At 35.2% G+C, this 26,971-nt stretch overlaps 1 protein-coding gene and 3 long non-coding RNA genes across 4 annotated transcripts; 3 read left to right on the top strand and 1 right to left on the bottom strand.

Moving 5' to 3' along the window:
- The first annotated feature begins 1,207 nt into the window (after positions 1 to 1,207).
- On the top strand, positions 1,208 to 2,061 carry LOC110676501. The gene is made up of 2 exons (XR_002500455.1): positions 1,208 to 1,387; positions 1,447 to 2,061. It is a non-coding gene; the product is annotated as an uncharacterized LOC110676501 (long non-coding RNA).
- On the bottom strand, positions 2,062 to 2,912 carry LOC110676500. The gene is made up of 2 exons (XR_002500454.1): positions 2,749 to 2,912; positions 2,062 to 2,640 (listed from the first exon to the last, which is right to left on the bottom strand). It is a non-coding gene; the product is annotated as an uncharacterized LOC110676500 (long non-coding RNA).
- A 347-nt stretch (positions 2,913 to 3,259) lies between these two features.
- Positions 3,260 to 25,447, top strand: LOC5571152 (gametocyte-specific factor 1 homolog). Its single transcript, XM_001653417.2, has 5 exons — positions 3,260 to 3,374; positions 3,457 to 3,503; positions 3,576 to 3,762; positions 24,408 to 24,566; positions 24,951 to 25,447. Exons 2-5 carry the CDS (start codon positions 3,484 to 3,486, stop codon positions 25,116 to 25,118), a joined length of 534 nt encoding a protein of 177 aa, XP_001653467.1. The 5' UTR covers positions 3,260 to 3,374; positions 3,457 to 3,483; the 3' UTR covers positions 25,119 to 25,447.
- Positions 12,153 to 12,369, top strand: LOC110676503. Its single transcript, XR_002500457.1, has 2 exons — positions 12,153 to 12,189; positions 12,269 to 12,369. It is a non-coding gene; the product is annotated as an uncharacterized LOC110676503 (long non-coding RNA).
- Positions 25,448 to 26,971: the final 1,524 nt, after the last annotated feature.

Genomic DNA, 26,971 nt, shown 5'->3' with positions numbered 1-26,971 from the left:
AAGGGAACAGCAGCGACATTCGTCCTCTATAGTTTTCTATCCCTATTACCATTGCACGAATTTTTAGATTTTAATGAAATTGTTCATGTGCTAAAGACAATTTGCACACTCACTAACATCAGCAGGCGTATGCCTCGAAAGCTATTTATGACGTTTCAAAATAATTCCAAGCAGTGAAATAGATTGCATGAAAACTTCTTTTCAGTTATGTTTATTAGGCTGTGAACCGTTTCACCAATTCGTTTAACTATTAGTTAAAATTTGACATTTCGATAGTTATGTTCCCCTCAAATGGTTAAATTGAACTTAGCGGTCGACCCATTTGAGCTTTGACAGTCAAGTAGTTATTTCAGAACAAAGTTGACAGATGGTTAGTTATTCTCAAATTCACGGGAGCAGAAAATAACTTTCGAACTGTCAAGTTTAACCATGCTCCAGAGCAGGGTTATTGTGAACCGGAGGGGAAAAAACTATCGAGCTGTCAAATTTTAACTAAAAGTTAAACGAATTGGTGAAACGGTTCACAGCCTTAGAAAGTAACCAGCATTGGTATAGAAAAGTGCCTGCCGTATTGCCAGCTACACCCAGGGATGCCAAGCCAATTTTTGAAAAATCTGGAAGATTTAAAAAATTTGTCTGGAAAAGTCTGGATCGCTTTTGTCGTATATGGAGAACCTTACAAATTATTCACAAAACCTTACAAATTCATTCCAAATTTTATCTGGATCTTCCAGATTTTTGTAAAATAAAACCTTAAAAATCTGGAATATTCCAGACAAATCTGGAAGGTAGGCAACGCTGGCTACACTCCACAAACAAACTCCATTTCCCTTGGCTCTTTTCCTGGGTTCTTAAAATCACGAACGGCAGCCAATACCCAGCAGCTGTAATGGGGATGGGCATATTATTTTCTTTGTGAAGATATTATCTGATGATCCTCAATGATAGTGTTGTGGGAGATTCGGTAGGAGTTCTTCCAGCAAGATCTTTAACTCAAATTTGCGTTTGATCAGTCTTGCATCGAGCCATCCAGGACCTCCACCTCCACGTTTGTGGGTGTAGACCTTTTTGGACCATATTCGGTAAAGATAGGACGTACTGTAGCGAAGCGCTGGGTTTGCCTTTTCACTTGCCTCACGATCAGAGCTATACATCTAGAGGTGGTTGCAGGGGGTGGGAAACTCGGCTCACTTGAAATTGTGCCGATTTGTGCCGACTGTGCGGAAGCGAGCGATCTAATCGCCATGTCATATTTGTCTGGTTGCACTGCAGTAACTGGCAACTCTGATCGTTGCATGACAGATTGTTTTTGTTTATTTTTGAAATCAACGAAATTGTTGAGTTTGCTTGGCGGAGACGGCTTTTCAGATTTTTGAACATATTTATGGTAAGTTTTAGGAATAATATAATTATATATGTTTTCAACGATATATTCATACATTTCAGTTCAGTGACTAAGAAATGGAGCAGAAATTATCTTTGATTTGAATGCTAACCAGGACAACGGATGTGCTACGGATTTGATGGATGACGCTGGATTGTGTAAAACGGTTAACTACAACTCTACAACTATAGGATCTATCCGAGGAATCCCAAGGCAAAGCTGGCGATCAAGAGAGCGGTTGAGCTGAAACACTTCGTGGTAGATGAATGGCATTTGCGGAAGTTAAGAAAATTGTTGAGAATCGATCTGGCACAGTCGTTTCTATGAGTTTCCGTGACCAAACTGGCTAATCCACAACGCCGGCACCAATGTGCTGAAAGGTGACCCATCGGGATTGTTCGTGACCGTGGAATGCCGCTGGTATTGCTACTTAGTGGAAGCTGGGTTTCAAAAATCGACGTGGGCCATCGCGGACCCTAGCATCAATTTGAACGCCAAAGACCAGCTACCGGAGAATCAATATAAAAATGGTTGTGATAGCTTTGACGGAACAATATATGATGCACGCTGCAGTATTAAAATAGCTGTAACGTCTGATTATCTGTGATATCTATATACTTTTCAATAAATCTACCTCTAGGATGTGACTTCTATGACATCAAGATTATAAACCTGAATTCATTAGTTTTCATATATTTGAACCACTATTTACGACTATGAACTAATTTGATAATTTTAGCAGCTTCTTTCTCAGCTGCCACATAAAAACAAGAACGAATTTATCTTGTGCATCTCTGCCGTGGGGTGGTAGACTCTTCCAATCTGATGACAAATTTACCTTTCCGCTTCGGTCTCGTCGAGTTGATGTATTTTAGCAAAATAACGGTTCAAGTTTTTCCACGTCCATCTGCAACGTGCAAACGCTTGTCAGGATTTGTCAGTAATATTTCTGGTTTTTATCCTTCTCGGCTGAGCATTTAGTTTCATTTGACCATTTTCTAGTTCTTGTTCAAGTATCTCTTGGCGGAGATTTCAAAACTTGTTTCTCAGCCTGATCACAATCAATAATTGATTTGGATTTGTAATTAGTCCACAAATATATTGGGATGGGCCTGCACAAAGGTGCGACAGGCATCCGGAAAACTTGGTCGTCGGTTTAAATTTGGTTGATGAGAATTTTCTGACCCTCGGTGAACAAGATAATGTTTCATTTCTCGCCGCGGTTGTTTTGCGGAATGGCCACCTTTCGCTGGAAGCTATTTATAAAGAAAGGTACATTCGTTAGATTGGCCATCGTCGGGTGATGTATTTCGGTGGTTTTAGAAGACTTCCTACACCGTATACATTTTTCATTTAGTACTTACCAAACCAAATCAAATTCTGGATGAAAGAAGCTGGTTAATCCGCGACCATTTTTTTTTATTTACTGGTTAACAACCAGGACAACAACAAAGTTTCAGTTGTCAAATCAAATCAGAAAAAAAATGCTGTTTAGAAGGGTGCCCAGATGTGCGGAATAATGTGCCGGGCACAATGAGCCGAGTTTCCCACCCCCTGCGTAACACTTAGAACAAATCGCGATCAAAATCATAGTCACGAGGACATGTACGCCCAATGCTAAAATCGGTTTGTTTGGCCGGCTGGCCAACAGATGGCGGTAGTGTATAAACGTCAAACGCGAACAAAAACGATGCGAGCGCTGCAGGTGGCGGATTGGCCACCTACCATATTTTTGAATCAATCGTTAAAAAGGTGGTCGATGCACAATGATGAGAGTGTGACGTCTGTTTGTCTGTGGTTTAAATTTTGTATTCCAAATTAGCGTGCTGGGTAGAACTCTTCTAGAGTGTAGGTGAGAAAAATATCGATATTTTACTACGCTAAAAATCGCCCAAACTTCTAGAAGTTTAACCTCAAAACGCGTGACGTGTCAGTTCCGTCCCTCGCTGAATTTTGTTCTCTGCTCCGCTATCGTCTCTGTCGTCACAAGGTAAAAATTTAATTGCAAATCTCAAATTCATCATAAAGATATTAATTAACGGCGAACAAAACCCAAATTCCCAACTTTGCAGTTCTGAACTTCATCCGAAAAATCTACAATGAACGCACAATTATTCAGGTGAGTATTGAATTTATATCGGCATCATTTTGGCTTGATGCGAACATAACCTCTTTTCGATGTGCCGTACAGCAACCAAAGCAGTTCCGTCCTGCGGGGTTACGAAGATCTGGTGGAATGCCCGTACAACCGGGCGCACCAGATAATGCAATTCCGGATGCAGACGCATCTGACCAAGTGCCGCAAAAACTACAAGGACCTTAAGTACGTGAAATGCCCTTTCAACGAAACGCACGACATTCCCCAGAAGGAGCTAGCGGTGAGTAAATTTTAATGAGACAAGGGTCAGAGGCGTCGCAAGGGGGATATTGAAAATATGTCGCACAAGAAGCCAAGTACAGGGCTGATAGCAGGTCACTGTTTATTGACTTGGTCTCTATTTTAATGCAAGTCTCTTCAAATTCGATTTTTTAATGGAAGGTCCCTAAAGTATCTTTTCAGGCAAAATTATTTTTAAGGGACATTTCTAATCCCATAAACAGCCGTTAATATTAGCCCTCACGTAATTTGTGCCCTGCATCTAGACCTGTGCGCCGAAATATTTTTGGTCGGCGGCGGCGTCACGCCGTTGACTATTTTCGGCGGCGGCGGTAGCGGCGTACATCGGCGTGGACAAAAATTGAACATTAAAAAAATCGAACATATAGGGTAACGGTCGTATTTTGGACCCCTTAAGAAAGTGATTTTACTTTTTTGTCCCAATTAATTAATTGCACAGCGTAACCAAGTTAAAACACATACCAAAATGTAGAGAAAAACTTCCTCTACGAGATAAAAATGCCCATACGGTCATGTAGGATCCAAATGACGTCAAAAATAATTGAATTGTGAAGCACTGTCTTTCATTATTTTGGACACACCAATACATTTTGGACCCTCAAAGATATATTTTGGACCCCCGGCTTTTTTTTTCGTTTGGCGACAAAGTCCACGGCACTGGTTGTATAATATGCTTGCCCAAAGTCTAATCAATCGATTGACAATGGAAAAGCGAAGAAATTCTACGCTTTTAGTTGAGAAATTAGAAAAATGTTTTTGTTTACATTTGAAAAATTTCTGACGTCTTCAATGTCTGTGTGTAACGTGTTGTAACGGTTGCATGGATGAACCGATTAAATTAAATTAATTTCAGATAAAATAAACACATTTCCCATGCAAAAATGCTTGATGCAAGTGCGGAGTGGTTCTATCTTTCCAAATGACATGTGGATTGTATTGGTCTTTTGATTTAAACTGGAAAATTTGCAGGAAAATGGCCCAGGGGGTCCAAAATATATAGAGGTCCAAAATATATTGGTTACCCTAACTTATGAAACCGTATGCGTACAAATGCAATCGAAACTGAACTTGAAATTCCATTTCCCATACACTCAGGCAAATAAACTAACGAATTTCATAAAATTTCCCTTATGAAGCGTTGAAAAATCTATAAAAACCTATTTCAGAAGGCTAATATGGATTTCATACCGTTGAAATAATAACCATAATTGATAAAATAGTTAATTATAATGAACGTTCTCAAATTTCATTGCGCGCCTTATGATTTCCATTGCTGTCATTAGTCATTTCCTCAATGATACCATCTTTCATAAGGTTATTATGGATTTCATATTAGTTCAACGAAAACCATAATTGCGAAGCATGTTATCCCTCATTAACGTATATCAATTTCATTGGGCCACCTTATGAAGCACATAGCTGTCGCTAGTGTGAAAAACTCATAAGGTTGTTATTATGAAAATTTGCAAATGGAAACATAACTGGACGCGGATCCATTTACGGAAGCATCATAAATTTGTTCGATTATTTTCAAAGGTAATAAGTTGGTTTTTCTGATAATTTTAAATTAATACGGAATTGAATTTCCTGATAGAATTTCATAGGCAGGACCGTCATTCGACTGGAGAGCAGCATGAAATCACCGCCATCGTTGACATCCCACATATTGCAGTCAACTTTTTATAAGTCTGGTTATGGGGAAGGAAGTACGGCGATAGAAGATTGTAAAAATCGAAAAAAAAAAACCAAAAGAACAGATTAATAAAAAGAGAGTAATGGTTCACTTAATATCAATTTTGCCTTAGAAAAATGGCTTAACCAACGTTTAAAAATCAAATTTTCATTTTTCGCCGCGTCACAGTTCGATATGCAAACTTCACTGCATAATATGCAACAGCACGAGAAAGTAGGTGGAAATTTGCTCTCTACACGTTAGGTAATTAATTACCTAATATTAAGAAAATTAAAGCATTAAAAATTCTGTAAATATTCAAAATGGAATGTATTGTCCATGAGGTATAAAAAACGAGTAAATAAATAATATTTAGTGTTATAAAAAGTAATGTAGTTTATACTACTGAAAGAAGAAATTCTTAAATTATCATATCAATGTTCATAAGGCTGTTCTATGAAATGAGCAAGACATCACATTGGCATGATTCAGATAAATTCATAAGGTGAATCAATGAAATACTTACCGATTTCTTGTGGCAAATAAACATAAGGGAAAACAATGGATATTCATAGTATTTTTGTCTGAGTGTATCTGTCTTACAATCTTATGATTGAAATAGAGTGCAGGAATACTTTCAGTCTTTTTGGTAAGAATTCAAAGTTTGGAAGTTTATATAAAAAATCCTAGTTTCAACACTAGTAAAACCAGCGTTGCCAACCTTCCTGATTTGTCTGGAATATTCCAGACTTTTGAGGCCCCATTTTACAAAAATCTGGGAGATCCAGATAAAATTTGAAACAATTTTGTAAGGTTTTGTAAATAATTTGTAAGGTTCTCCATATACGAGACAAGCGATCCAGACTTTTCCAGACAAAATTTCAAAATCTTCCAGATTTTTGAAAAATTGACTTGGCATCCCTGAGTAAAACTATCATATAATATGTTGTTGCTATTAAGATATATTATCTGACCTGATTATTCGAACTTTTTATTTATGAAAATTGAAGAAAAGTAATTCTCGATTAATTTTTCAAATCGACGTAAGTAACTTCCATACAGTTTTGAGAAAATTAATTCAGAAGAATCACAACCTGTCTTCTAAAACTGTTTTAAAATGAATCACCTTTTTCACATTTTTTTCGCCGTGTACATTGCTTAAATTTTGCATACAATAAGCTCGCATTCAAAAACTAGGGAGTTCCTGTTATTTCCCACAAAAAATTTATTACAAAATGATAAGCCGATTTATTTAGTTACTTTCGACGTTTTTGTACCAGTGTAAAATCGGCTCAAGTAGTGTTTTGTTTTGATTCGTGGTTAAGTCACTTTGTCTCTCCATACAGCGGAGCGGTGAAAGTAGTGGTTAGGTAGCGAAAGTTGAAAATCTTACTTTCGTCGTTTTGTAATTCCGGAAAGTAAACGTTCTAAAAGTGAAAAATCGAGTTGGTTTAGAGCAAAATGTGTAGAATTTTGTCTGCGAAACACGTAGAATCGATAAAGTAAGTTTGTATACTTTTTTGACTTGAGTCTGTTTGAATAAGTTTTCGAGAATTTAATTTTGTGCAAAATTTTGTTTGTTTTTTTTTTTTTTGTAGAAGTATATTGGATTTTTCGCGTTACTTTTGAATTAACTTATCTGATATCCATATCTATAGAATCGTTCATAATATTCCACAATAAATAATCGTGCTGTTTAGATTACTCGAGCAAAGTTCAACATCATGAAGAAAGCATGTTGAAAACATATCTTGTTTTCAGCAGTAAGATGATATCTTTGTTTGGTATCCATTTATTATTATCTTAAGTTCGATATCATATGTTGTTCTTCTACCATTTTTTTATTATTGTAACAATTTTACATAACTATAACTCAAAAGTGCTACATACTAATAAAAAATAAAGTCTTTATTTGGATGACTTCATTTCAATGCCAGTCAAAAATATGTGTAACCTCAATGAGTTCTCAATGTCCTTGATGCGCAAAAAGTTTTCAAATGTTTAAACTGCTGTCACTGAGAGCTGTTAAATGTCAAAATTTCGGAAACATTGAAGTGCTTATAGCGTTTTTTTCTAAGCCAATATATGGCCAACTGCAAGTAGTTCAGATATGATCACCAGAGAAAAAGATTTTTCAATGACTTTTTCCGCGGGGATGGAAGATATTCGCATTATTCAATTGTCAGAGTCACGTGATGTTCATGACATTGAACATCACTGTCACTTATGGCAAAAATCGTTTTTAATTTGATTTTTTAGGAACAGGTTTCTGCTTTCAGTTTTGATATAACTGTTAAAATGATCAAAATGATAAGAAGCTGAGTAATCCAAATCTGCGGCATCACAGTATCAACATTAGTTTCCAATATAACTAATGTTTATTCTGGTATAATTTCACGTAGTTAAAATGTTGTTTACATTAGATTAGATAAGTGGCTTTTCGTACTCATGTTGCGTACACTAGAGAAACGAGCTCGATTTGTCGCACAGGGTACATCTCTACCTAATACCTTTAGGGTCGTTGGGGGATCACTTAGCGTCCACGTACGGACTTCAAATTTATACCTGTTTTTTTTTTCTTACCAAAACGAGCACTTTACAATGACGAACTTTTAACATTTTGCATTTTCGATAAATAAGGGACGGCCTAATGTCCATCCATTTTTTCAAGGTTTCCAATGAGAATGACAGAATAAATTATCGCCAAGCTACAATTCACCGTGCATTAAAAAAATATATGCATTTCAATAAATTATATTTATTTACAAATCATTATAAGCGAACTAGAATACCACCACGAAGCGTGCAATTATACCATAATTCAGGGAAAAATAAAAATTCAGTGATGCATTACAAAAAATAATCAAAAATTATGGTTACAAATACATGTTAAGGTCGCCTCGCACCATTCTATATCACCATTCATCGTGCGTATAGTTTTCGACATGATTTAATTTTGTACCTTGAAGAAATGTTGTTGGTGGATGAAATATGTTGCTGGTAGTATGCGCACTCACTTTTAAGGGTATTCAAATCTTATATTAGAACTAGTTGTCCCGGCAAATTTCGTTTTCCATCAAGTAGGCTATTGAAAAATGTCATGAAATCTTCAATACAAAATGACAGATTAGTTTTCTCCCGTTTTTCTGACTATCCCGAAAACTTTCCTAAACTTTCTCGCCGCACTAAACACGTTGCATCCCCTGTCGAACACAACAGTGAAAGAATTATGCAAATCCGTTCACCCCGTTCTCATGCCATTTCGTGACATACGAACACCATTCCATTTTAATTTATATATATAAAAATCATAAAAAGTTGAAAAAATAACTATATCACTAATTTTTCATCAAAATCGTTATAGGAGGTTTGACTGTTTTGTTCAAACCATTTCATATTTGCTCAAATACTAAATATAAAGTAGTTAAATCGCGATATAACAATAAATTCAATATTACCCAATAATTTCAAGCCTTTTATACTAAGCCACGGTAGTAGGAACCATAAATATTGAAAAGGGTCCATTCACCGTGCATTTGTGTTTCGACTGAATCGCAAGAAAAAAAACCTGATTTGCAAAAAACCTCATGGCTCACCTCATACGATGAAATACATCTTACTAGAAGTATCTGCAGCGAAAACTTGTTGAAATAATGAAAAATGTGATACTCTAACGTTGAAATGAAAAATGTTAATTTTTGGCGTTTCTACTAAGAGTATTGAAAAATCGCATTATTAAACGGAATTCACATGATTTTGACTGCATACACTAGGTTTTTCAAAATGTTTTGTGACAAGAACTACCTCATTTCATCAGTTTTATCTTATTTTTCTGCCAAAAGAATAATTTGCGAATATTGTATAAATATTCTGTACGAATTTGCATATGTGCACGGTGAATGGAGGCCGCACGGTGTCTGGTGACTTAACGGTACAAGAGCAAACCCTGAAAAATATTTTTGAGAATGATTAGTAAAATATTTTTTAGAGAAGTTTTCATGCACATTGATGGCATGACACCTTTTTAAAGAGAGAAGAGTAACTCACTGACTTATGGAAATATTCTTCAAAGATCAAAGAAACACTGAATTTCTTACGAGATCCCCTGGTGGAATATCTGCAAATTTGATTAGAGGAATTCTTGCAAACTTTCTTTATAAACCTCTGGACATGCTCAAGAAATAGTTCATTAAAAGACTCTGGAGAAATAATTCAAGGATTATATAGAAAAATCTTTTCAAGCATTCGTGGAGCATTTAGTGAAAAAAATTGTTAGGATGTATTAAAAGAATTTTCAGAATGAAATTTTGGAAAATAAGAGCATGAAGCTCTGCAGGAATTAGCGTAAGAATATTCAACAAAATTCTGACTGAACCACTGAAGTAATTCAAGCATAATCTAGGAAAATTCTTGCACAAAACTTATGAAGACAACATCTCAAGATTACCGTGTAAGAACTTCTGGAGAATAGGATCCTAAAGCCCTGTCCCAATTCTAGTGCCAAACACTTAAGTTTAGGCTAAAAACAAATGTTTGCTCAATTTTTAAATGTTTTTCGTTTGTTTAAGTCCAAAAAACATTTGTTATGTTTTTTTAGATTTTGTCATACCTCTTGGCTCAAACTCAAATTTTTGGGTGTATTTTGTTTTCCGTGTCCATTCTGAAATGTCAGATAGTCAGATCAGTGTTAAAACTACAGCCCCTGTGGTGTTTTTATCGACTAAGCGAACGTCAAACATGATCAAAAATGTCAAGGTTCATTTATGGACCTAATTTTTAAATCAAAATTTAAATATGATATAGCCGTTGTTTGAGCTCGAAAAATTGCTAAAGAAGTTGCAGTAACATGCTATTCCGTGTTATTGAAGAAAAACAAAATTTCATTAAACATTTAAGGACCCTATTCATCAGAGAAATCCCAAGAAACTCCAGGAATAATAAAGAAACATATTGAATAATTACTGAGAAAATGCAATGCGGAATTACTGTTGGAATTCTTGAAGTGACTATTGTAGGATTTATTAGAAAAAATCCAAAAATAATCAATGGTAGGATTCCTTAAAAAACAACTTGGAGGAATAGTTGAACAAATTTTAAAGAAATTTCTAGAGGAAATCTCACAGGACTTTTTGACAGAATAAATGTGCCGTAAATTATTTATTCTCCTAGTTCATTGTAGTTTTTTTAAGGCGATATTTTTCTCACATACTGGTAAGGTGATTGAGATTTTTGAATAAATTTATGCCGCATCGTTAGAACAGTTTTGAAGAAGTGCTAGAAACAACTCCTACAATAATTAATTTTGCAATTCTTAGAAAAACTCCAGAAGAAATTTCTTTAAAAAAATCCTAAAGAAATTACTATGAGAATTTCAAGAACTAGGTGTCTCAGCGACTCTTTTCGAAAAAAATAATAGAGAAATCCATTCAAAAATTCTGGACAATCCTCGAACAATTTTACATGAATAAGGGTGAATTCATGATAAAAATTGAGGTGGATATCTATCGATGTATACATGAGCTCTTGGAAAGCAAGGAATTTTTATAGATCAATTTTTTGAAGGAAACGCCGAAGAAAATCTTGATAAAATCACTAGAATAATTTAAATAAAATTTCACGAAAGACTTAATCTTAAAAAAAAAAATCCTGGTGGAATCTCAAGAATTATTCACTTCCAGAAGGTACTCTTAAAAGAAACTTTGAAAAGATTCTCCATGGGATCCGTAGAAAAAGTTCTGAAGGATCCACTGGGTGATTTTCGGGACAACTTTTGAAAAAAAAATCCCTTGAAACATTGATGTACGATTTTTTTTTTATCCTTAGACGATACCTAATTAACCTGGATCATTTTTTATTATTATAATTTTTTTGAGTTAATGTATTTATCGGCGTGAAAACGCAAAATCGGCGGCGAGACGTTGATCGGCGTATGGCGCGCCGCCGATGTATCAATCGGCGTCGGCGTGACGTGAAATGGGTCGGCGGCGGCGGCGTGGCGCGGCGGCGCACAGGTCTACCTGCATCATGTTTTCAGAACTAGTAGTAGATCTCTTTTCAAAGGCATGGCGTCTATGTTAAGGAAGTCTCTAAAAAGTCTATTTTTAACGGAAAATCTATTTTAATCAAAACGGTCAAGGTCTCTTGTTTTTCTTTATTTTGCTTGTAGTGAATTCTGCTGCCTAATTCTAGATTCTATAGCTTTCAGAGAAAGCTTTAGAGCCTATATGAGATTATTTCATAGGTTCTTCAGGAAGCTTGTAGATTCCTCGATGAAAAGCATCAGGAATTCTTCTAGTAATTTCTACAAAGATCTTTTCTAGCATAATTACCGAAAATCTTCCAAGAAATTCCACAAGGAATCATTTTAGAGTGTTTTGAAGAAATTTGTTATGTTTTTTTTTTTCAGGAAGTCAAGAATTCCTACACTCAAAAAAATCCAAACGTCATTGCTACGTGAAAAATCACGTAGATCATTCCAAATTCATTTTACCTCCACTTCACCTGACTAAGATAAAGATCACTAAACCATTCATAAACATCAAATAGTGACTCGGTAATGTTTACTGAGGTTACCTATCGCGCTTACGTGGAATTCACGTAGGTGCCTGAGTTCATTTTGACATCTGCATAGTGTACGTACATTCGGTGTTGAGCGCAAATCCTAAGCGCCATCTTGATTTAGAAGAACTTCAGAAGCTGCTGCGGCTTTAAACCCTGTGTAAGATTGATTTCAAGGTAAATATGCTTTGAATACCGAAGAATCCGTGCATTACTTCATATTTTATACGTGATTTATAACCTCTATCAATTATAGCACGCGAAGGCTACAACAAGACAGACCAAACTTACAACATTGGGGAAACGAACAGGAATCAAAATGCTCAGATTGACAATAAAAATATCACAATCTTTTAAGTTTGTTTACATTTTCCAATTGGGAATTAGTTTTCTTCCAAAGCCTATTAGAAATAAGATTGGTCTTTATTACAGTTAAATTTAATGCAAAACCATCTAGGTCCTATTGAAACGCTTCGTAAAGGCTACCGGAAAATCCACGTAGCTCTTACGTTTAGCGACGGTGGAATGGACGAAGTTCAAAAGTTCATGCGTTCATTCTGGGCTACCTATGATTAACGTAAGAGCTACGTGAAAAGTGCGATGGAAAAAAATCACGTATGTTTTCACGTAACAATGACGTTTGGATTATTTTGAGTGTACGCCATGCTTTTTCATATAGTTTCCTTCAAGAACTGAGCCAAATTTACCACAGGAATTACTTGTAAAATTTTACCATTTATTATCCGAGAAAATATATTTCATACTTTTCCAAGGATTCCTCTATAAATTAAACCTGGGATTCCTAATGAAGTTCCTCCAGAAATTTCGTCAAAATTTCATCTTAAGTTTGATCGTGCTCAGTTGCCCCAAACAATTTCCCGAGTGTTTTTATTTTTCGAGTAGCTTCATGGCTTCTAAGGGATCGTTCAAATATTACGTAACGCAACAGGGGGAGGGAGGGGGTCTTACGTAGTGTGACGGTCCATACAAAAATTTAAAATTGTCCATACAAAAACTTCTACATGGGGGAGGGAGGGGGTCTAAAATTGGAAAATTTTGCGTTACGTAATATTTGAATGAACCCTAAGAGATTGAGATTTTACAAAAAAATAATACTACATACAGTAATTATTCCAGTAATTCCTCAGATCATTCCTATGCAAATTTCTTCGGGGATTCCGTCCGATTTTCAAGGAATTAATGCAGGGATCCAATTGATTTTTTTTTTCAATTAACTAAGCAATTTATATACGGAATCCTCTGAGTTCAGGAGTGGTTTCAGATAACCTTGTGGGAGCTCATCAAGGGTTACTTTAGAATTTTGGGTGAAGTTGAATCGAAGCCCCTCCCCTTGGTTATGCGACCTTGCCGCGATGGGAGGGCATAATCCATTAGCCCATATGATGGAAACCAAAGGCGTAACCTGTAGTGGTGGTATCACATTTTGGCATTTTTTGCTTATAGCCGCGTCATAATTCATATGGCATAGACGCAATAATATCTCGGATGTGATCCAACGGACATTCTGCGTCATTGATAGAATTGATGCCCATTTCAAATAATTAATCTATTCGAAGTGGACATTAATACTATTGGTAACGTTCAGTTTGCCTTTTGCTAACCAGAATGATCCGTAGCCACTCTTACTATTAGCTAGCTAGATACATCGTTATCATATACGACGTAGGGAATACTTAGGAACTCTTAGGAAAATGACTAGTAGATTCACTGAGTAGAAATAAGTGGCGACAGTCTTATTTTAATATGGTCTTTACATTGCCATAATAAGAAATACCTCTTTTGTAACAGCGGTATAAATAATCTAATTCCAGCTTCATTTTCGCAAAATTTACAAGTAGAAAGTAGGCGTTGTGAAGCATTGCATTTGCCACCGAAAAGTGAATCTTGTAGGAGACTGTAATAGAAGCCTAAGGTAACTTTACTCTTCAATATTCACTATAAAAATGACTATGGAAAGTAAGACGCTGAGATCGATCATTAGGGTACACTTGCTAGTTTCGAAATTTTTTTGAACAGACAAGGAAAGCGACTTTTTTTCTTTAATGATATATGAATGTAATGACCAATAAATACTTTTGACAACAACAAATGAAATTAACTAGAACTACTACTAAACAGCCTAATTTTGTTAAGACTTGACGACAATTGACATTTAGTAGAGTAATCAGAATAGCACTTGAATGACAAATTATTCAAAACCATTTCGACTAGACAGTATTAGTAATGACACTACTACACTACTATTTCAAACAAATTCTGATGGAGCTGCTGATTTTCACAATGCTTCCTTTTCTCAGAAGCAAGGGAATATGGGTACTATTCAAAAACTACCACGTCACAATACTAATAAAAAAACAGTGTTCATGTGGGCGCCATTGCCTAGTCCGCCTGAGTATTGGTCCTGGTAGAGGGGAAACTTGGCAAAAGCCAGACCGAGGGTTCAGCCTTGACAAGTTAAGCTGTCAGGCAGCTCCAACTGAATACCATACAAAAAAAATGCAAATCAAATTGTATCTCATCTTGCAGTAGCTGTAACGTACCGCTTGGCTTAGAAGCGTTTGAAAATTTGTTTTCAAGGTATAGATGCATCGAAGCTAAACCCGGCATTTTCAAGAGCACAAATCTAGAAAACCAGACAACCGTTTGTGCTGAAAATTAAACTTTCTGGTCAATCGCTGGTGTTGACCAATCATTCCAATATTCAGCGCGAACGGCTGTCAGATTCTCTAGATTTATGCTCTTCGATGCAGGTTTGGCTTCGATGCATCTTCACCTTAAAGTCCGTCAATTATCAGGACTTTCTATACGTTCTATATTCTTTGCAAAACCTACTGATCACGTTCTTCTATTATTATGAGAGTCAGGGGTCTGCCGTCTATTTGCCTCAATTTTTATGAAACACTTCACGCAGAGAATTAACAGCTATTCAAAATAATATTTTTTTTTGTTTTCAATAAACCTTTTCAATTTGTTGCAATTAAAAAAATGCGTTGAAACAACAATATTTTTTATCAGAATAAAACACAAGTATTGTTGAAGCAATCCTTACAAGAAATTTGTTGAAACAACAAAAGAAAAACTTTACATCAAATGAAAGTTTTATTTGGTTCAATTTCTTTCATCGTTGATTCAATTAATCATGCGTATAACATAAAAACTGGCCTGCCATTTTGGTTTTAATTGGAAACGACGAGAATGTGGATATTTCTAGTGCGTTGAATTAGACCAAAGTGCAAGACGTGCAGAAAATGTATGTTTATGAAATTCAGGTCATCAATTTTGCATCACAGCTTCGCAGCATTCATAAACTATAATCTAAGCTATTTCTGGTAAGTTTTAATAATTTTGTTCTAAATTTTTGTTTTCACTAAAGAATTTGCAATTATTGCAGTCAACTCCTACATGAGCTGGTGATTTCTTTCTTTTGCTTTGTCGCGGAGCGGATAAAGATCATCTTCCTGCCACCGGATTATGGAGCAAGTTTTATAAACTTACGTGAAATATAAATAAAGTAGGCTTTTAAAAGCGATTATCCTAATTTATTTCATTAAAAAAACGAGGTTTCAGGGGACTGGGACTAACAAAAATGGATTTTTATTTCAAACAAAAACGTTATCGCATCAAAAAACATTGTTATTTGTTTCAAAAACGATAGGTTTTATTTCAATGCAAAAAATTGTTGTTTGAAAATAAAAAGAAAGTTGAATCAAAAATTAATTTTGTTGCGCCACAATGAACCCAGCTGTCAAATTCAACAATAAATATGTTTAAACCAAATTACGAGTTGTTATTGAAACAATGAAAGGCAATTATAAGCCGGCAAATAATACAGATATATTGTTGTAATGATACAGAATTCATTTGATTTTAAAATTCCCTGGGCTTGGAATTATATTTTCCAGGGAGCGATGAATTTTAATAATTGATCGCTGTTGTTAGTAGTTTTGATTAGATGTTGGGTGAATTTCAAAGCAATGGCAACCTTTTTATTACAAAATTTAGATTTTATCTTCTGATCTAAACATTCTGGTTAAACTACTGTACTATGCAGTCGGGCTGCACTACGCTATCACTCATCAAAATTACTTTCACTTCGGGAAAATATAATTTTAAACTGGCGAGAAGATTACAAACTGAGGGTGGGTTAGGAGCACAGTCAGACCCTTGAATGTGCAATGTGGGGTAGTAATTGGGAATGCCATTGACGGTTTGTAATCTTCTACGAGGTTTTCGAAAACCAACAGGGCGCGTGCACCGGGTTGCGGATAGGAGCAAAGGGAGATCAATAGCATCTACTTAAAATAATAGAGCAAAAAGCCGTTCCATGATTAGGTAATGTTTAGCGATCTTCTATGGTGTTCTAGTACTAAAAATTCTTCACTCACTGAGAATTCTGGCCTTGATAATATCAATAGTGCTAAACATAAAATAATACCTAATACTCAATAAGTACAATGTAGTTTCAATGTAGTAATAAATGAAATAAAATCAATTTTTCTATACTTGACAAGGTTTTGAAGACAATCAATGAGTGAAAGAACTACCTATTAGAAAAGCCACATCAGCTAAGACTATACATATACAAATGTTGGTCATAGGGTCATGGCGAGTATTCGGTATGTATGTCTATGACTGATTCTGATCTAATAGGGGCACTAGAAGACCACGCGGACAATTTCGAAACAAATTATTTTTATACATCGGTCTTATGATCCGAAAGGCTCAGCTATGCTGTAATGTCATTTTTTTAAGCTATTCATTAGTGCTGTTTAATTGTTTATTATTCTAACAAAACTACATAATTATTCATTACTAATCACTGTTCCTAATTCTCTCTTTCTCACCTTCTTATCTGTTGCATGATTATGATCATTACTAATATAATGCATGAGTATGCACAATAAGAATAATTTCAGAATTGTAAGCAGTCAATGGATAACTGGATAGAATAGCTTCGAAAAGGATGCTCAAAACAGAATAATTCTGGTCAGGGAAGTATGACCATCATGAGTAAGTAACACATTTCATTTTAATAATATCAAATATTTATATATAAATCAGCACCGCCAATCAGTGAACTGAATTATAATTTTATATCTGTACATGATAAAAACAGATAAAGTTTGTACAGTTGTCACCATCGATTGAATTGCGTTCTTTATAGTAATGTTCAATCATTATCAAAGGCTCCTAAAGCGTCGCATCGTGCCATCAACAGTTCTTAGCATCACTCTCATATTGTTATTACTTTGTTGTTTATTAAATTTATGTAAAGCGATCAGCTCATTCTTTCTTGCTTGTACAATTGTTTGAAATTTTAACAAATCAAACCAAACTTCAAAACTTAAATTAAATTGCTCTCAGCACATTTACATTTTGCAGCATTAATCGCATTACTGTGTCAAGTCTTCTCCAGTTTCCTATACCCTACCCCAACCCTTCCTATCATTTCCGATGGTGTTCAAGTGGTCCGCATAGACTATTACGGCCATTACCTATCCCTGCCCCCGGCTTTGGACTGACTTGCGCTCTCATTGCCCCACCAAACGCTGCAAAATGAAAATGAAATGTAATGATACAGAATTCATTTGATTTTAAAATTGTTTTCTCTGCGTGTTCCAAAAGTCGGATGAATAGTAAACCAAATTTCTTAAACAAAAATCAACAATAGGATACAGCTTCCTAGCTTCAGAAATACAGAAATCCTCAGAACTTATGATTTCTGCAAACGGTTTCAAATGCTCAAGAAGACGATCATTCATTTCCATTTATACTTCGTTTAATTGTTCAGCTTTCCCTACTTAAAAAACTGCACATACGGGTGTTATTCGGCTGAATATTTAGGTTTTATTTGGCCGAATATTAAGTCATTATTCGGCCGAATATTCGTTTGGCCGAATAATAATATTTCAACTATTCGGTATTCGGCCAAAGGCCGAATAGTGCTATTCGGTACATCTCTAACTGCAACTACTTTAGCAATTTTTCTTGCTCAAATAACGGCTATATCATGTTTAAACTTGAATTTAAAAATTAAGTCCACAAATGAAACCTGACACTTTCATGATCATGTTTGACGTTCGCTTAGTCGACAAAAACACCACAGAGGTTTTAGTTTTAACACTGGGGTTGTTCCTAACTGACATTTCGGAAGGGATACGGAAAACAAAATTTGAGTTTAAGCCAAGGGGTGAGACAAAATCTAAAAAATACATTTAAAAAAATGTTTTTTGAACTCAAACCAACGAAAATCGAGTAAACATGTGTTATTGGCCTAAAGTTAAGCGTTTGTCATTAGAATTGGGACAAGGCTTTAAGGACCCTATTGCACAATGGTCAAAAAAAAAATGAAGATCGGCTAAAACTAGTTTTATCGCTCTAATCAATGAAATATGCAATCTAAATATGTTATTTGACATTTTTATTGTTTCAGAAGGGCTTATTTAAATATTACGTAACTTCTTTTATATCGTATGTTTAATCTTTTTTTATATTATACAATTAAACTTGGCTGAAACACAAATTGTGTTTGTATTTGACAGAGTTTGATCAAAATGTGTATGAAGAGTGTTTCAATTTAATTTTGTATAAAAATATCGTCAAAATGTATGTAAAATATTGAATTGTTCAAATAGCTCAAACTTGAAAATAAGCAAATTTCTGCAAAAAAAACAACGTTTTTTATAAGATTCAAGGATGATTTTTGATGTGCAATATTCGAATTGGCGGCGACATGGGTTGTTTTTTATGTTCAAAACTATCAAAATTACTAAAATATAACATTCATTTATTTATTTATTTATTTTAATCAATAATTTTGAAAGAAGGAAAGGTATTGATCTTGAAAAATGGAATGAGGGAGGGGGTTTACTAAACATCATCTTGATATCTGAAAAAAGAAGTATCAAACAATACATGAGATCTCAATTAAAAATTTATATAAGAGTTTAAGTATAGGGTAGTACTTTGCACCTAATATATCCCGAATAGAAACAGGAATAACTATATTGTTAAATAATTTTTCTCTCGGTAAAATATATCTTGAACATTGAAGTACAATATGATCAATGTCTTCATATGAGATTCCACACTCGCACAAATTGGAATCTTTAATATTGATACGATATAAATGACTGTTACACAAATAATGGTTTGATATCAGTCGTGAAAAAGAGCAAATAAAATTTATACTACCTAGTATGTTCTTAAACCAAGGAAAGTGACTGACCTTAGGACAATTTGAATAACACAATCTTCTTTTGTCGCTAGAATTCCAACAAATTTGCCATTTACTAATGGAATATTCTTCTAATTTAGGATAATATTCAGAAGAAGAAATGTCACGGTTATAAGTAAGTCCCCGAGCAAAAGGGATCCATATTATTTTTATGATAAATCTCTGAGAGTGTAAGTCAAATAAAAGTTGTTTCAACATAAATAATATATAATGAGTATTGAAATTGAAAGAAACGGTGTTCAAAGCATGAAGACAACTCAAGCTATCAGAACATACAATGTAAATATTTGGTGGACACTCCTTGATCAAGTTGCAAGCAAAGTATAAAGCGACTAATTCTGCTAAGAAAATAGAGCAAGGAGCTTGCAAAAGTGAAGCCGAAAACTCATTATATACTCTAAAACCCGAGATATCTTGAATAGGGTCCTAAAGCCCTGTCTCAATTTTAGTGCCAAACGCATAAGTTTAGGTCAAAAACATATGTTTACTCAATTTTCTAATGTTTTCCGATAGTTTAAGCCCAAAAAACATTTTTTAAGTTTTTTTTTTAATTTTGTCACACCCCTTGGTTTAAGCTCAAATTTTGGGTGTATTTTGTTTTCAGTGTCCCTTCCGAAATGTCAGAAAAGAACAACCCCGGTGTTAAAAAGTTGAACCCCTGTGGTATTTTTGTCGACTAAGCGAACGTCAAACATGATCTCAAGTGTCAAGCTTCATTTATGGATCCAATTTTAAAATTAAAGTTTTAATATGATTTATCCGATATTTGAGCGGGAAAAAATGCTAAAGTAGTTGCAGTAACATGCTCTTTCGTAATATTAAATGAAAACAAGATTTCATTAAACATTTTAGGATCCTATTAATGAACCATCTGTAAAATAAAATTGTGCAGGGGCAATTCCATCAAATTTGCGCTCAAATAAGATATTGGCAAAATGAGGATGTAAATGTTTTGGAAATTGTTTTAATTCATGAAATAACGACAAGTCAATCAAAGGTTGATATATATGAACATCAATTTTACAATTGTAAAAACCATTCAATGGAATTGGTACAATATTTTCAGTTCAAAATAATGTGCATTAAAATCACCTAATATGTAAAATGGAGGAGGAATTTTATTTAAAATACTTTTAATTTGCGACAACGAAAAACTGACATTAGGTGGGATATAAAAAAAAATAATAGAAAATTCACAATTTTCTCTAAAATGCCCAGAATTGAATTATCAGAATTTTCCTTATGTCTTCCATCCGGCGAATTGTTTGAATTCTGACTATTATTAGTGGATGTGTCAACTTCTACTTTACGAAATCCAGGAATGTTTTTAGTTTAAGCAGAGTTATTCAAAGGGGGAAAATTTATATCAAACGAAATTTGGTTTTGTTGCGACTTTTTATTAATGGTTCTTTTTCTTTTGATATGAGGTTTGTAGATATAATTATCAACATTTTCATGACATTCATCATCATCATGATTTGATAAAATTACAAAAGTGTTTGGTGAAGCAGTGTTGTCTGAAGATTTCATAACTTCAGCATAAGACAACAAATTTTTGTTTTAAATTTTTTGGTTAAATTTCGATTGATTCTCAATATAAACAACACATTCGTTTAAAGAATTGTGTTTGTGTAAACTGTAAATACATACTTCAGATTGCTCTTTACATGTAGAAGAATCATTAAGTTCTCCACATTTAGAACATTTTTCTTATTTGAACAAAAATTAGAAGAGTGACCAAACCAAAAGCATCGATCAAAATGCATGAGTTTTGGATAATAAAGTCTCACGTAAAAAATAAAATTATCAACTATTACGTAATCCAGAAAACGTAATCTTGATGCAATTGGGATGTACATTAGAGTGGTTCAAAAAATCGTTTTTGCTCCACACCGCTCATTCGATTTTAGACCAAATTCTGAGTGTCCTCCCAGAATTTGAGCTCATTTGGATGAAAACTGAGACTGCACAAGCCGTTTAAGGTTTATATGGGAATTACTATGAGAAAAGCAACCAATTCATTCAATCGGTAATAGTGTTTGCCCATGTGTTCTTGGAGATTAGAGCTACGTTGATACTGCGAGATACATTCATCAGCTACAACTTTGCCGAAGACCGCTTTCAAATCGGACGTCTCAGTAATTAGTTATTGATTTATATCCAGTCACAAATTCTTCAGCAGTGCTCATTTAATTTCAGAACAGGCAACATTGGTGCACCTGGCGCGAAAGATAGCACGCACAAATCATGGCTACTATGTTTTACTGCATATTTCCAGTGATGCCTGCAGAACAGCCTATTAATTATAGCCAAAGTTTTACAACTCATTCAAAAATCAATAACTAATTACCGAGGCGTCCGATTTAAAAACGGTCTTCGGCAAAGTTGTAGCTGATTATTGTATCTCACAGAATCAACATAAGTCTAATTCCCAAGAGCACATGGGCAAACACTATGACCGATTGATTGGATTGCTTGCTTTTCCCATAGTAATTCCCATACAAACTTTAAAAGGCTTGTGCAGTCTCAGTTTTCATCCAAATGAGCTCAAATTTTGGGAGGACACTCAGAATTTGGTCTTAAATCGAATGAGCGGTGTGGAGCAAAAACGATTTTTTGAACCACTCTAATGTACATATTTTAAATTATTTCCATCAATGAATAATTTAGACAAACGAACATAATCCAAAATCTTGACCGGAGAAATGGATTTGTTCCTAAAAATAGCCTGAACCATGATTTCTTATGTCATCACAGTCCAAAGACTAATCATAAATAATTCCATTTATTTCGCATGCATCACAAGGTGCGTACACACGATAGGAATTGTACTTTATACTTTTTATACTTTCATAAATCTCTGAGGAAATCAACAAAACATTTATTGGTTTCTCTTTTTTCTAAAACATACAACAATGGGTCCAGAGAAACTAGAAGGGACCCATTCATAAATTTCATAACGCTGAAGGGGGTGGATGGGTGTCCATAAGATGTTACAGCTCATACAAAATTTGAAAATTATCCATACAAAATGCGTTACGAGGGGGTGGGTGGGTGTCCAAAATGACCATTTTTGGCGTTATGAAATTTGTGAATAAACCCAAGGGTAAACCTTCACTCGAAAAGGTTTGGTCAATAAAGTGGTACTAGAATTATCAGAATTATCTTTTGATCCCCCCTCATCCCCATCAGTTTCCATAACGGAAACTAAATAGTCAACAAAACTACAAGATCAATTATGAGATGAACAACATAACAGAAAAATAAATAAAGAAGAAAAATAAAATTATACTCAAGATTTTCCAGTGAACACAACTCCAACGACGGCAAAAATGGTAAAACCTTGAAATCGAAGCTGAAAGCCTCGGAAACTTCGAATTCAAGATTTTCCAGTGAACTCCAGTCCCTGGCAGTTGCCCAAAATTTTATGGCTCATAACGTAATCTGCCGTTCAAAGTGTACTGCGATCTGTCAAACTTGGGTACCTTTTGCACTACCGAGGGATCAAATACAGTACTACAAGTGTTACCCAATCTGAGCGCGAGTGGGACGGACCTGATAATACTCTATGCCCAAGGAAGTCAAGGTAATTTTCGAACCCAGACATGTTCAGCATGGCTTTGCTTTTTAGCCGCGGACTCTAACCACTCGGCGGGTGACCAATTGATCAAATTTTCTACTTGAGCGGATATCTGGTTCTCCAGATTTGAGCTCTTGCGAATTTGAGGTTTGTCTTCGATTCATTTTTACTTTAATCAAGTTTCAATCACACTTTTTAATCGAGGCGACGTTACGTTTTTGTATTTTTTTCAAACAAATGGATGGTTTGTCACAACAAGTGTTTTCATAAACCCTTTTTCGTCTTGCATCAAATCGGGTCGGTGTCTTTTAGGGACTTATTCTTCGTAAATCAAAGAATAAGTGCTCTGAAGACACCAACAGGATTCAATGCAATCCCGCACTTTTATTCAAACTTTCGCACGTATGAGGCCGCACATCGCAGTCCAGTAGTGAAAGAAATACACAATATTTCCAATGCGAGACAAAATGCAAAAGTAGTTTTTAGTTGGAGTCGTATTTTTCTTCCTTATCCATGGATCGCATTACCGACCAAAGATGATAAACACTAATAAACACCCTTCTCGTGGTGGTTGTGGAGATGCAGAGGTATTCTCGGTCCGCAACAATCATTACACCCTAACATTCCTTCCATATCCCAACTGACTGTAAGGACTGTAAGAGTCCTCCACACATTCTTCCAGATAATCCCAGAGAAATTTCTCTAAGAGATCTGACACTGATTTTTCAAGTAGTCCGACATTCTAAAAGGTCCGAAGTTTCATCAGATATCCTTGTACGATTTCTCTTTTGTTCGTCATATATTTTCCAAGACTTTATCAGCGATAACAATGGGAGTTTCTTTAAAAATACCTTTTGTGGTAATTCGGAGATTATTAGATATCGATTATCGGCGTAAGATCGTATCAAAGTTTATTACCGAATGCGATCACACATGTGCACTCTAATGTACTCACTTGTCGTCTAACTCACCGTGTTTCCAACACCCTTCACTCGCCCTGTCGAGGGGTGGCTCAATGTATGTCATTACTACACCTTCCATTTTCAATATTCTAGATTTTTTACAATGTTAATGTATAAAAAATCAAATTTTCTAAGAAGGAAATCTTTGAAGGAAGCCCCGGAAGTATCATTAGAAAACTACTTGATTAAAAACTAAGAAAAATCCTAAACGAAAATTTTAGAGGAAATCCAAAAAAACCGTAGATAGATTTATGGAGAAATCCATGAAATAAATGAAAAAAAAAAACGATGCACTTTCTGCAAAATTTCTGCGGAAAATCTCGAAAGAATTGCTAGAGTAATTTTAGCAAAATCACAGGATGAACTCTGAGAAATTCATTACCTTGTCATTGTCATTCAAGAAACCTGTGGAGTATTTTCTGGATATATTCTTAAAGGAATTCCCGGCGATTTGATGGGAAATTCCATAGTAGTTTGATGAATACATTCCTGGAGATCTGAGGAATTTCCTGAATAATGTTTGAAGGAATCTGAAGTTTCATACTCACTGTCGTTCGTGCCAAACGTTATTCTCACATTTTCTTAATGTTTCCAGCTCCACGTAGAAAGTTGCGTTGATCGCGAGTCTTTCGATCGGTACAAGTTTTGTGTGGCTACATCGGCGGCCACCATTGTTCCGGAGGTCGCATCATCGGTGGACGAAGCACTGGACAACAAGATAATGGGCAATCCATCGGAAGAGCTATGGGATGAGGTAAGAAGTAGATATAGATACATATTCTGGGGTCAAATCTTAAGGAATGTTTTTTCTAAACAAGTTTTGATAAGAAACCTTATTGTTACCTTACCTTTATGTTATAATTTTAAGAAAATTTCATAGTCTTTCCATGGGAAACTTTTCCAGAAAAACGATCAAAAGAACCATCTTGATTTTTTTTTCATTCCAAATAACTCAATGATTATTCCAGATATTCTTTTTGAGGAACTCCCGGTGTATCCCTGAAAAAGGTTTCAAAGAAAGGAACTCCAGCAGAAATTATTGGAGAAAGTCCTGAATTAATTCCTGTAGAAATCGATAGAGATTCTCCATTATCGCGTAGTACAAACCATATAATCTTTCGCTTTGTTTCTTCTGCAGGGACCCATGGTCAGGGCCTACAACCCCCACGCCTATGCAGCGCGTGCCAATGTTATCCGGAAATGCACCGGAATGGCTCCGTCGCAGAAGAAGGCCTTCAAGGAAGCCGAGCGCCAGCGTCTAACCGAGCTCAAGCGGCGCTGCGAGGTAAAAACTGAACAAACGTAAATTCGTTATGGGAACTTTTCGCATTTTGTTAAGCGATTATGATAGATTTTTGGCCCGTTAACAGCATATCACAAGTTGGTAGAATATTTAGCACTTTCAGTTATTCATTACTATTCATTTTTTTGTTGTTGATGGATTTACATAATCCTAGCTTTTGTTCTTAATTATCCAATTGATATGCATATTCGGTCTATAATGTGTTAGTTAGATCTGAAGAATTCAAATGATTGAATTCAATTATTACTGAATAAAACAAGCTGTTACAGAATCTTGTTCTTCTTACATTCTCTGCCTAATAAACAAATATGGTAATCAAACCAATGACGGTATATCCAAAAACGTTTCATTTTATTTAACTTTATTCGGATTATTATAACAAAAAAAGTTTTAAGGTACCGTGGGGTAAGTGGATACAGAAAGATAAATAGTCAACTTCATTGTTATGTACAGCTAACGTGAATAACGGAATTCAAACTTTTTTGTCTGTGGATAACAAATGAGGGACTAACATACTTCAAATCGTTATTTGTTTCGATTTTTCACATTGTTATGTATTGAGTATGCGCGACTTGAAAATTTGTGTCAAATGATCCACTTGCCCCACCATGCACTATGTTTTATTTTGTCGATTTCATGCGCTTTTTGAATAGCGCTCGAACCGTTGATTTTATGGATATAGTTTGTTCAGAGAAGTTTCTTGGTATATTAAAGCGCATCTTTTGATGCAAAAAGTTTTGTGATCAATCCACCTAGCAGTGAGATATCTATTCAATGTATCTGAAACTTGTGGGACCGCTCTAGATAGGCGGACGGAGGTCTGCCAGGGTGTGGATCGAGCAATTACAATAAAGGAAATGTCGTTTACACACAAAATAAAAATAAGTAGGCCTAAATGAGAACCTTGGGGTACTCCAGAGGTTACAAAAATGAGTGCTGATAATTTATTTTGAATGCGCACTATTTGTTCCCGATGTGATAGATATGACTGAATCGAATTCAAGAGTCCTGGCGCCATTCCTATTTTTTGCAGTTTGAAGATTAATAATGGTATGTCGACTCGGTCAAATGCCTTACTGAAGTCAGTGTAGAGAGCTTCTACATGCTTGCCCTTGTCCATTGCGTTGAGAATGCACGATACAAATTCTAGCATATTGGAGGTTGTCGAGCGGCTTTTAAAAAAGTCATGCTGTGTGTTAGTAATTTGACTTGCTGGAAAATTTTGTCGATCACGAAAGATTCGAAGAGTTTGGGGATACAAGAGATAATGACAATTCCGCGATAGTTCCGTACCGTAAAATGGGGCGAATAGAAACACTTTCCGACATGTTTGAATGTGTTCAACTTAAGTCGTATGGATAAAAACCAATTTTATTAGTCTCAAATATGAGGTCGCGTCTTTCTTTGTTGAGACCCCAATTACTGTTAAAAAAAAAATATATATATATATCGTACAAAGATTTATGAAAATGTTTGAAAATTTAGTTGGTTTTTAAAGTTTATTATTACAAAATAGAAATATTGCTAACTGTAGGTCGCTTTGTTTCTATTCGCCCCACTTTTTCTATTCATCCCGTTTCACGGTATGTCAGATTTCGTGCCTGATTTTGAAACATGCATCAAATACGAGGATTTCCAAGCTTCTGGGAATTTACCATTAATCAGAGACATGTTGAAAAGACGTTCTAAGGGAAGGGTAAGCTCTTCAGAAAGATTCTTGAAGAACACGGGTGCAATGCCATCTCGTCCTGCTCTCTTAGATGCGTCCAGGTTTTTAAGTTCGTATAAGCAACAGGGCCGAGTGGGTAGAGTGCGCGGCTACAAAGCAAAGCCATGGTGCAGGATCTTTTTGTAAT

Source organism: Aedes aegypti, chromosome 2 (genome assembly GCF_002204515.2).
Source record: "Aedes aegypti strain LVP_AGWG chromosome 2, AaegL5.0 Primary Assembly, whole genome shotgun sequence".
Lineage (NCBI taxonomy): Eukaryota > Metazoa > Arthropoda > Insecta > Diptera > Culicidae > Aedes > Aedes aegypti.
Note: the sequence above shows the minus strand (reverse complement) of the source record. Positions and strands in the feature narration are given on the sequence as shown.

Coding starts and splice junctions, on each gene's coding strand:
- LOC5571152 (XM_001653417.2), top strand. CDS start 3,484: ATGAACGCACAATTATTCAG. Junction 3,504..3,575: donor ATGAACGCACAATTATTCAG/GTGAGTATTGAA, acceptor TGTGCCGTACAG/CAACCAAAGCAGTTCCGTCC. Junction 3,763..24,407: donor TTCCCCAGAAGGAGCTAGCG/GTGAGTAAATTT, acceptor TAATGTTTCCAG/CTCCACGTAGAAAGTTGCGT.